Source organism: Chiloscyllium punctatum, chromosome 14, assembly GCF_047496795.1.
Source record: "Chiloscyllium punctatum isolate Juve2018m chromosome 14, sChiPun1.3, whole genome shotgun sequence".
Lineage (NCBI taxonomy): Eukaryota > Metazoa > Chordata > Chondrichthyes > Orectolobiformes > Hemiscylliidae > Chiloscyllium > Chiloscyllium punctatum.
In genome coordinates, this window is record NC_092752.1 from 44,751,979 (window position 1) to 44,764,361 (window position 12,383).

Genomic DNA, 12,383 nt, shown 5'->3' on the forward strand with positions numbered 1-12,383 from the left:
CAAGGTACAAGGCAGCAAAGGTTGGATTCACTCATCTTATGACAAGAGAACCAAGGCCCCTGGTCCGTCATGAAGATGCTGTTACCTTCAGGACTCATAATCCCCCTTACTGTAAAGTGTGCACTCAATGTAAACACCTTTTTGTAAATGTCATTTTTTATGTAGACAGAGCTGCTGCGTTTGCTCTCTCATTCCCATACATTCAAAGGGCGGTATCCTCCTGAGACCCATCCTTCTAATATATCTGAAGTGGCAGAATGGGTCATTCATGAGAACAAATCCCTAATGGCTGGGGCTTGCATGGCTGCCACGTCTTCCACAGACAGAAGAATATATTGGGTGGACATTAAAGACTCCTGAGATAGTAGGAATTGGATGCAGCTTTTTGGCATTTGAAGATTGGCATCAACCTCAACTTACTACCTCCCATACCCCACCATTTGTTACCATCCCTAAGACGTCAAGGGTGGGAAAACCAGTGTGCTCTATTTGCTGCAGTAGGTCTGATGCCTTGGGGCTGCTCTGCAGGTCAGAGGAATTGTCCTCAATATTTTAATGTCACACCTGATGCTTGGCTTCCAGTTAAATTTAATGCTATTAACCTAATGTCTGTGGGAACTTATGACCATTTTTTGGTTTTCTGACTATATTTGTCCCATGCAATGTTTCGTTTGTTTTCCCCTCTATAAATAGGCTCTGTTAATTTGCTTTTGTAGTCCTATTTACATGTCACATTCATGACGTCATTGTAATTCACAGTACAGTGCACAGTTGTACCATCATAAAAGCAGAACAATTCTTTGCTATTCTGCTCCCCCCATAGAGAACAACCAAGCTAGCCAGAGAATCTATCACTACAGCAGCTATCCTAGAACAGATAGCCAATGATACCTCTCAGGCCCTTGACAGGATTAAGGCGGCAATGATTACCCTACCGGCCAGAATTGCTTGCTCCAAACTGGATCTTAGATGAGAAAGGTGGCACTGTACCCCATAGGTCAGCAATGTTGCATCTACGTCCCTGATAACTCTCAGCAGATATCCGTAAAGAGATGGACAAACTTAAACAAACCTCATCCTTGTTCCTGTGGAGCTGGGCAACTGGCTGTTTGGGATCATTGGTATGTCAATAGTGGTATTGGTATATCAGATTATTGTAGTTTTTCTTTTAGTAATTCTTGTCCTGTGTTTTGCCTTCATGTTGCTCAGATGTTGTACTTAATAAATGCTAAAGCCTAAAGTTCAATATCATGCAGCTCAACAATACCCTAAGATCCTAAGTTAGCTGGCTTTGCTTGTGTGATTCTGAATGGGAGGAATCAAAAGGGGAGGGAGATGGGGGGATATAAGAAAACAGTGTGATTGAGCCAATGTTGTGTAACAGTTAAAAATACAAGAAAACAACTTATCTGCTTGAGTTGACATTGTATAACCATTAAATTTATTTCTGCTGCTATAGGGTTACGTGACAAACAGAGCATTGACCAACTTATGTAAACACATACACAAGCTGCCACAAACTGAACCGAACTGATGTCGTAAGAGATTAAGTCAAGTGATGTACTGATGGAATGTCATGTTGTAATTTGCTTATTGTGTTCTAAGGCTTGAAAATGAAATATAATTAAGATAAAGTTATCAGTGTCTTAATGTTTAAAAATATAAGCCAAATTTAGAATTGATGCAGTTACAACTTATTCTCAGCAGCCAGAATGTAATTGTCACTGCTTCTTAATAAAAAATCTCAAATTTTTACCCATTGACGACTGGTTATTCCAAGAAGGAAATGAGAATATCTAACAGCAAGCAACAATCCTGCACATTTAACCTAGTCCTAAATATGTTCCTGAGCTTGCAGGACAATCCAAGTTGCCAGAGTGGCCTGAAGTACAGAAGAGTCCTGAAATCGGGTTGGAGATATACCTTGAGGAATCTTATAAACTGGCACATGTCAAATGGGGCACGGTGGCACAGTGGTTAGCACTGCTGCCTCACAGCACCAGACACCCGGGTTCATTTCCCGCCTCAGGTGACTCTCTGTGTGGAGTTTGCACGTTCTCCCCGTGTCTGCGTGGGTTTCCTCCGGGTGCTCCGGTTTCCTCCCACAGTCCAAAGATGTGCAGGTCAGGTGAATTGGCCATGCTAAATTGCCCGTAGTGTTAGGTAAGGGGTAGATGTAGGGGTATGGGTGGGTTGCGCTTCGGCGGGGCGGTGTGGACTTGTTGGGCCGATGGGCCTGTTTCCACATTGTAAGTAATCTAATCTAAAATGCCAATGTCTGTGGATGCAGGGTGTGTGTGTGGCAGATGCCCATGCAGCATGCCTGAAACATTGGTGCTGGGTGTCCAACGCGCCAGCTGTTCACAGCCAATGGCAAACTGAAATCACCAGCTACCCGCTCTTAGTTCCATGTTGAGAATTCTCAGTATCCAGCTTATTGGTGTAAATATAGGATAGAAAGTTGAATATTAATGAGATGAGTTTTGACAAGCTAACACCACTCTTCATTGGCAACCCAGTGCTGCCATAAAGGAAACCCCACCATTTGGCAAAACAATAAAATATAAAGTAAAATGCTCCCAATATCATGATAAGTGCCACCAGATTTCTCATCAAATTCACAAGCATCATCATCATCATACCCCCATGCCACTCAGACCCCATTAAGATTCCATTGTGTCCAACATTAGATGTGATTGCATGATTGCTCAGCAATACCAATTAAAACTAGAAATACAGAAACTAGGAGCATGAGTAAGCAATTCAGCCCTTTGAATCCGTTCTGCCATTTGTTATGGTCATGACTGTTCCTGTAACTCAATGCCAAATTCCTCCTTTCTCTCCACGTCCCTGAAGTCTTTAAAATTTAAAATTTAATTATCTCTTCCTTGAATATATTCAGTGCTGTGGCCCCATAGCTTCCGTGGTAGAGAATTCCACAGATTTATGACAGTTTGAAGAAATGTTTCCTCACCTCTCTCCTAAATGGTCCACCCTGGTATACATATTCTGCTGAGAATTAGACTCACAGTATATTCATCACTTGGGCTCACTGTGTGATAGGCATATGCCTGCCAGAAGCTATAGATATTCAAATGCAGGCTTTTGTCCTTTGCTGACAGAACAAACATGCACGGGAGACAGGTATTCTGTACTACGTTCCATGTGACAATGATTTGATGAATCAAAGTGGACTTGCCTGTTTTGAATCTAAACAAAAGCTGAAAGGTTATCTAGGAAAAAGATGTTTCTTTTACAGAGAAGAGGGGATGTGGGGAGGCAAAAGTAAACGATAGGTGGAGATAGAGCCCAAAGAGAGAGAACAACAGTTGAACAGACAAAGGAGTAGTTAAAGGTCAGTTTGGGAAGCTATTAATGGGGGCTATTAGTGACTGACAATAGGTGGTGTGTGGTAACAGCCCATGTGATGCCAAGGCCTGGTGTGTGGGAGTAGGCGAAAGCATGGGGAAAGGTGTTCAAGCCCTAAAATTGTTGAACTCAATATTAAGTCCAGAAGGTTTCAGAGTTCCCAAGTGGAAAATGAGGTGTTATTCTTCCAGTTGGCACTGAGCTTCTGCAGTAAGCCTGAGACAAAGATGTTGACCAGGAATACTGTGGTGTGTTGAAGTGGTACGCAGCTGGAAGCCCAAGCTCATTTTGTGGACAGAACATACATGTCCTGCAGCACTTCAATCAATCTAGTCTACTGCGTTTGCTACCCACAATTTGGTCTCCCATACATAGGGGAAATGAAGTGAAGACTGGGTGATAGAAAACAGGTATTCTGTGAAACTATCTGCAAAAAAGGATCCTGAACTTCCAGTTGCTTGCCAACATCTTTGTCTTGGGTTTACTTCAGAGCTCCTGTGAAGCTCAGCGCAAGGTGGAAGAACAGCACCTCATTTTCCATTTGGGAGCTCTCCAGCCTTCTGTTCTTAATGCCAAGTTCAACAATTTTAGGTTTGAGCACCTTTCTCCACGCATTCCCCCGCTTTCACACACCAGGCCTTGACATCTCATGGGCTGCCATTGTACACTACCCAAAGTCAGGCACTTTTACTCCCCCCATTAATAGCTACTCATTCCCACATGCTGAGCTTTGACTACTTCTTTGCCTGTCTAGCTGTTTTTCTCTCTTTGGGTTGTATTTCAACCTATTGCTTACTTGTATCCCCTCCGCCATCGCTTTTCCTGTGTTAAAAAGCATCCTTTTACTAGTTACTATCAATTCTGAAGATGGGTTACTGGACCTAAAACATTAACTCTGATTTCTCTACACAGATGCTGGCCAACTTACTGAGATTTTCCACCAAATCAGATTTCCAGTTCCTCCGGTTTTTGTCTTAAAGTTAACTCTTTACTGGGGGTAATGCCTCTCCACTAGTCAGAGTTCCTTTCCCAACCTATTGACACCCATTTCTCATGGAGTTTAAGTTGATGTTCCTTTGAAGATTTATAATGTTGACCTAATGCCAGAGAAAGCACTCTTTAGCTCATTGCAGTGTATGACCCTTTGTACACCTTCCCAACACCAACATACTCATTTACTCAGCTGTCAAAAATCCAAGCATCATATTCACACACTTTCTTCCTCTGTGTATTTTACTCCAATGTTTGAAGAATGGCAGACATGATTTCAAGTTGAAAACAGAAATATGGATGTTTCAGTTTTCAGACAGCATAACTTGGGTTATTTCAAAAGATCAATCTAAATAAAAATAAATTTATACAAGTTGGGAATGTGAACTCTTGATAAACAGCATAGACATTGAGATACTGAGACTTCAGGAGGGTAATAATATAGTAATTTCACCTTCATCACCCATACAGCAATCAGATGGAGTTCAGTACCCAAGAATTGAGGCAGCTTTACTGAAATTAATATTAGCTAACCATAGTGTGGCTTCCACAATGAGTAATCAAATACACAGATACCATCCTGGCACCTAAAGTAAAATTTACCTGTATTACTGACCAGCTCACAAAGGCAACAGTGTAGTGTATAGCTGCAGTGAAGAAAGGTAACATACTATTAAAATACCACTATAAAGTGGCTAAATATTGAGTACCAATAACCATTAGCAACTTCCATGGATACTTGCTCAATTTCCCAAAACAAAAATTAGAAGACCTAAACAAAGTTTAAAAAGATTGCTCTCCTTTTATCCTACCTCATCGTGGAACGTAAATATTGATAGCCAGATGAACCACCAGTGCCACTTTTATTTCCGATCATCCTTTGCACCATACAAACATGGTTGTCTTGGAGAAAGTAGGAACATGTTTTTAATTGTGTTATTTTCTTAAAACCTGTGCAATCTTTGTTATTAATTTGAAGTTGGATGCATAACTTACATCTCCATTTAGTCATAAGGGCATCAATATCCATGAGTGAATTCAACAACTGGAATGGCACTTGGAAACGTGGTTCTTCTCTGGAGATAATAAATGTAAACATTTTGAATATCTTCTCTAGTTTTACCTCCAGTTTACAATTAACCTCAGCCTTTTTTTCTTTTGGATCCAAGCATCATCCATAGATAAAAGAATGGGGAAACCATCTATCTCAGTTTCCCTTTGAAATATGCATGAAAATCTTGCATTTCACTGAGAATTATTGAAAATTAATAAATTATTAACTTCTGAGTTTTTTCTTAATAGGTCATCCTGAAGAGGGTCACTGGACCCAAAACATTAACACTAACTCCACAGAAGAGAACATTTTGGGGTATCAATTAGTTCAGTTGGCTGGACTATTGATTTGCTATGTTGAATGAAACTAATAGTGCGTGTACCTTTGTGGTAACTATGCTCAACCTCTCCCCTCACCTGAGATATGGTTAAATCACCACCAGAGGTCTGGATATGCTTATCGCAACTTTACTTGCACTATTTCCAATGCTGCCTAATATTGGAACTGTGGTTAGTTTGGAACAGTCAGTGTCCATTTGGGATTCATTTAATTACAAATGTCTCATTCCAGTCCTTCCACAGTAGAACAGCACTCACAAAATGCAGATAAAGAGACATATAACCTTACAAACTTTTAATTTCCGTTAGCTGCTACAGGGATAATGGCAAACAATCAAACTTTTATTGAATCAGTTTAAATCAAATTAGATCTGAGCACAAGTCCCAGAGATGAGGAAACAAAATGCAAGTTCACTAAACCACTCAGATCTTTCACTGCATTATTTTGCTTTTACTAACCTGTAAAAGTAAATCATGAGGGCCCCCTGCAATGCCTTATATGATATTCTCCGTTCCCCTGATAAAATAAAAGTACAACAGTTAGCCATGGTGAAGTCGATCTCAGACTGTTCAATGTCTCTTGTAGGGCTTGGTAAAAATAATGAAATGTAAGTATCGGTTTGAAAATGGTGAATACAACAGCTAAATAACAGCTAAACAACTGCTCAATAACATCTGAACAACAACTAATTAACAGCTCAACAACAGCTCAACAATAGCTAAATAACAGCAAAATAAATTTTAACTCTACCCACCTCACAGATCTGGATAGGTGCACAGTCAAAATGCCCCAATTATTTAATCCACTGAAAAATTTCTTTTTCCTATTGAAAAGACTTTTCTGGATAAGTGCTAAGTTGTGCATTAAAGGCCAGTAGGATTCATTTTTACCTATATTAATAAGGGTCCAATGATCACTTTGATTGTACTTTGTGAGACAATAAAGATCAGCAATGATCTTTCAGGATGAACAAGGAAATTTTAGGTTTCCCCTGCTCAGGTAGACCTTTCTTGGAATCCCTTTACCACATTAACCAAGTGCTAGTAGGTCAAAATAGGCCACAGATTTTGGAAGACGTGTAACCATTTTCCAACTATTTTCTGCATGCTGTGGTTAAAACTGTTATGGCCTTATGCTGGTGCAGGTGAATAGTTTTCTAACAAGCTCATGTCTCCAACCTAAGTGCATCTCCCCAGCTCGACATCTTATGTAATTCAACCTGAGATTTGGCTAAAGGAGTTAGATGTTAAGAAAGAAAGAAATGCCTACTTGCTGTAATTTAGATTAGATTCCCTACAGTGTGGAAACAGGCCCTTCGGCCCAACAAGTCCACACCGACCCTCTGAAGAGTAACCCACCCCCCTCTGATGAACGCATCTAACAACTATGGACAATTTAGCATGGCCAATTCACCTGACCAGCACAACTTTGGAATTTGGGAGGAAACCAGAGTACCCAGAGAAAACCCACACAGACACAGGGATAACATGGAAACTCTACACAGACAGTCACCCAAGGGCGGAATTCTCCTGGGAAAGAAAAAGGCTGAGAGAAGATTTGAAAGCAGTTTTCAAAATCATGAGCGGGCTGCATAGAGTAGATAGGGAGAAGCTTTTCCTGCTCAGAAAAAGAATAAGAATGACAAGACATAGATCTAAAATGATACGGGAAAGAAGCAAGGATGTTGTGGAAAAAAAAAGGCTTTTTCACACAGTGAGTTCTATTTGAAAAGAAACAGTGTGCAAGGTATAGGAAAAAAAAGGAGATTGGCTCTTGATGATTATCCTTTTGTGAAGAGCTAGTGCTTAAACAACAGGCCAAATGGATTCCTTCACTGTAACACTTCCCCAATGGTCCCCATTTAGCAGATAGTAGTTTATTGAATGTAGATACAGTTGTGATTGGGGTCTCTGCCAAATCTTTGAGGAGAAAGTGAGGACTGCAGATGCTGGAGATCAGAGCTGAAAATGTGTTGCTGGAAAAAGCGCAGCAGGTCAGGCAGCATCCAAGGAACAGGAGAATCGACATTTCGGGCATAAGCCCTTCTTCAGGAATGAGGAAAGTGTGTCCAGCAGGCTAAGATAAAAGGTAGGGAGGTGGGACTTGGGGGAGGGGCGTTGGAAATGCGACAGGTGGAAGGAGGTCAAGGTGAGGGTGATAGGCCAGAGTGAGGTGGGGGCGGAGAGTTTAGGAAGAAGATTGCAGATTAGGAAGGTGGTGCTGAGTTTGGGGATTTGACTGAGACAAGGTGGGGGGAGGGGAAATGAGGAAACTGGAGAAATCTGAGTTCATCCCTTGTGGTTGGAGGGTTCCTAGGCGGAAGATGAGGCGCTCTTCCTCCAACCATCAAGAGTGCCTCATCTTCCGCCTAGAAACCCTCCAACCACAAGGGATGAACTCAGATTTCTCCAGTTTCCTCATTTCCCCTCCCCCCACCTTGTCTCATTCAAATCCCCCGAACTCAGCACCACCTTCCTAACCTGCAATCTTCTTCCTGACCTCTCCGCCCCCACCCCACTCCGGCCTATCACCCTCACCTTGACCTCCTTCCACCTATCGCATTTCCAACGCCACTCCCCTAAGTCCCTCCTCCCTACCTTTTATCTTAGCCTGCTGCACACACTTTCCTCATTCCTGAAGAAGGGCTTATGCCCGAAATGTCGATTCTCCTGTTCCTTGGATGCTGCCTGACCTGCTGCACTTTTTCCAGCAACACAGTCTCTGCCAAATCCCCAGGTTAGCAGACTCTTAAGAAATTGCCTGGGAAACAGAATTTCCCATTGAGCAATTCTGCTATCCTTGGAACCTTTTGAGAGTATCCATTTATATCAAAGAATCTGGAGGGTGCCATTAAATAAGTATCTGCTCATTAAAGTTAGACATTGCCTAGTTTGACACTGCAGCAGCTATTCAACAGGCAACTCTCCAATCCACCCCTCAAAACTCAACTCAACACTCCCTCAATTACACATCACCCAGACCCTGTACAGCATCCACATTCTGACCTGACCCAGCCTCTACTCCAGGATACCTATTCATTGTCTGCCTTGAAACTCTCCACCAACTCCCTCCACCCACCATCAAACAGACACTCTAAAATTGACACCCCTCTCCAGCACTTAGGATCTGACCCCAACTCATGATTGCCTGCCAAACCCCTTTGACACATCCCCTTCTATCCTCCAATATTTGGAAAAAAATGCTCTTATTTGGGATAGTCAGCATAGCTTTATGCAGGGGATCTCTTGTCTTGACTTTTTTGAGGAAGTGACAAAGATGATTGATGAGGACAGAGTAGTAGATGTTGTCCACATTATCTTGATGAAAATACTTGACATGGTAAGCTGGTCCAGAAAATTAAGTTACATGGGATCCATGGTGAATTGCTAAGTTGGTTAAAAGATTGGCTTGGTAATAGAAGATAGAGGGTAGTTGTGGAGGGGTATTTTTCGGACTGGACTTCTGTGACCAGTGATGTTCACAAGGAGCAGCACTGGGACCTCTACTGTTTGATTAGATTAGATTAGATTACTTACAGTGTGGAAACAGGCCCTTCAGCCCAACAAGTCCACACCGCCCCGCCGAAGCGCAGCCCACCCATACCCCTACATTTACCCCTTACCTAACACTATAAGCAATTTAGCATGGCCAATTCACCTGACCTGCACATCTTTGGACTGTGGGAGGAAACCGGAGCACCCGGAGGAAACTCACGCAGACACAGGGAGAATGTGCAAACTCCACACAGTTAGTCGCCTGAGGCGGGAATTGAACCCGGGTCTCTGGCGCTGTGAGGCAGCAGTGCCACCCATTAACATATATAAGTAATTTGATAGTCTGATTAGTAAATTTGCAGACACCTCAAAAATTGGTGATGTAATAGATAGTGAGGAAGATTATCAAAGGACACAGCATGATGTGGATCAGTTGGAAAGTTGTGCAGAGAAATGGCAGATGGAAGTTAATCTGGATAAGTGTGACGTAATACATTTTGGGAGGTCAAATGCTAGAGGAAAGTACACAGTAAATGGCAGGATCCTTAGGAGCTTTGCGATAACACAAAAGTGGTAACACAATTGAATAAAGTGGTAAAGAAAGCATTCTTGTCTTCAATGGTTAGAACACTGGGTACAAAGGTTATCAAGTCATGTTGCAGCTGTATAAAACCTTAGTTTTGCCACATTTGAAGTATTGTGTGCAGTTCTGGTCACAACACAGTAAAAAGAATCTGGACAGGGTGAAAAAGAAGTTTACCAGATGTTCCCCAGATTAGAGTGTATTAGCTACAAAGAGAGTTTGAACAAATTCAAAGTGTTTTTACTTGAGTGTTGGGGAGGCTGAAGGATGACCTGATAGAAGTATATGAAATTTAGAGATAGCATGATAGGATGGATAGTCGGAGCCTTTTTCTCAGACTAATGCCAGTATTCAATTTGATTGAAGTTGTGTCCAACATCTGCACCAATCCTATCTGGAGTGAATAGATCCTCAGTAACATTCATGTACAAAATCTGGGATCAAACATTATGAAGACTCAACTGCATTATTACTAAATATAAAATGATTTTTTTCATCCAAAACTAGGGCATCTGATTAATTCAGGAGGTCTATTACAAACAGCCTTCTGGGTGTAATGTGAAGAACTATTGTGCGGTTTTGCTTGCTGTGTGACTCTACTCTACATTGCTACACCATCCAAATCTTTGCAATCACTTACAACCTTCTACATCCTTCAAGATATCTATAGCCTTTTTTACTTCCTTGATGTTAATTGCTCCTTTGTTAGCAATCCTGCCTTCAGCAATAAATACCTTTCAGCTGTCAAAATCCCTTCCTACATCTCTTTGTCTCCATCTTTTATTGCTCATTTAAGACACTCCTTAAAAGCTGTCTCACTATTTGCATGCAGTATGTTAAATTTGTTTTGAAAACACTCCTATAAAGCATTTTGGGATGAATTATTATGTTAGTCGTGCTTTATAAATGCAAGTATTTAATGTTGAGACATCCTGAGATCCTGAGTATTAATAACTCGCTGGCCTTCTCTGAGATTAGCCCATCAAGAATCTCCACTGCTAACATATGGTCATTGAGACTTTCTTTCATTTCAGCTAGTAGTTAGCTATGGCACTAAGTATACATTTTGAATAACTCCTCGTGAGAGGATGCCACAAAATACTTTGACAGGGAACTGATGGAGAGGGAGGACCCAAAAATTACCTGATACACCAAATAATTTAACAGTTAACTGACTAATTTTCAGATTCAAGGCAATGATCTTAAAATAGGTAGGGAATAAAACAGTGGAAAGGACATGAAATAGGGAAGAATTTGTGAAATGCAAACAGGAAAACTTCCTTGCACTATCGTTAGGTTTTTTAGAGATTATGAAGATGCACATGGAACAACCAAAGGCAAAGCTACTCAATTGGAAGAGCAGTCATTTCAGTCAGCTCATATTCTGGGTTATAGTGATCTGACCAAGGTGGGTTAAAAATAAGGATTGGTAGGTAATACCATAAATAAGCAAGGAAGATGCTGAAAGAAAATGTAAATGCATTCTTATGAGGAGGTAAGGAAATATTTTCAAAGCCATTCCCTGTATGATTAAAGATAGATATTTGGTCTGGGTACAATTGAGAATCAGGGCACATATAGAATTCAAAACTGCAATAGTTATGCAAACTTATTGATGGACGTAAAAAAAATCCATGAATTAATTTGATTAAGTAGATTTTTAACAGCATAATTATTTCTTCTTATATTTAAAAAAATGCATTTAGGAGAGGTAACTTAGTATTGTTTTATTAATACAGCTGAAAGTGAGTTGTCACAAAAATAAACATGCTTAATAAGATTATTTGGTCTATCATCAGTTTGAGTCATTGAGAATGGTTTTTAAAAATGCCACATCATCTTTTTCACATGACATTTGTGTCATAAATTGCTGCATAGTAAATTAATTTAAAAGCTTTTGTAAAACAATCCATAAATAACGAATTTTAAAAATCTATTCTATGGTCTGTATGCAGGACAATTAACACAAGCATATATTGATAATTAACTCACTCTTGGGAACATCCAGTTTTGTGAAGGAAGATAGCTTCCAGTCCAACATTTTATCAAAATCAGGGTAAAATGTGTGGCCTTTCAATTTGTACTGGGATAATTTGCATTTGGATTTCCTGATCTTTTGCAGTGATTGATCAATTTCAGGGGAATCATGCTGGATTCTCCTGAACCATCAGGAGAAACAGTCCAACATAATGGAATCTCCAATTTATTGGCACTTAAATAATTGACCACTCCAGGGTCTCGATTGGCAGTAAAGTTTCATTCTTTTCACTAGACCTTCAGTTCAATAGAGGCATGAAGGCAATGAGTTTCTGGAATGCCACCACCTCATCTAATTATGTTGGTTTCCTGCCTCCAGGACAGTGGATTCCATCTATGTCACACAACTGGACCTACAGCTGGAATCCTACTTTAAGCGTTTCTATGTATGCTTTCCTTTCATCCTGTGTAGAAATTTATTACTCTTCTCATTGACCGGAGTTAAGGAAACTCCAAGCAAAAATCCATGGGAAGGATTAATACTTTTTAAGACGTCCGTTTTTAATGCACTGTAAAA

At 40.6% G+C, this 12,383-nt stretch overlaps 1 protein-coding gene across 2 annotated transcripts in view; it reads right to left on the reverse strand.

The window, feature by feature from the left end:
- tdo2a (tryptophan 2,3-dioxygenase a) overlaps positions 1-12,383 on the reverse strand; it is a 103,581-nt gene that overhangs the window by 16,547 nt on the left and 74,651 nt on the right. For both annotated transcript variants that reach the window (XM_072584274.1, XM_072584275.1), the window contains exons 9-11: positions 6,211-6,268; positions 5,356-5,435; positions 5,172-5,262 (exon numbers count right to left, since the gene is read on the reverse strand). In XM_072584274.1, the coding sequence (XP_072440375.1) occupies positions 5,172-5,262; positions 5,356-5,435; positions 6,211-6,268 (229 nt within the window). The remainder of the gene's footprint in view (positions 1-5,171; positions 5,263-5,355; positions 5,436-6,210; positions 6,269-12,383) is intronic.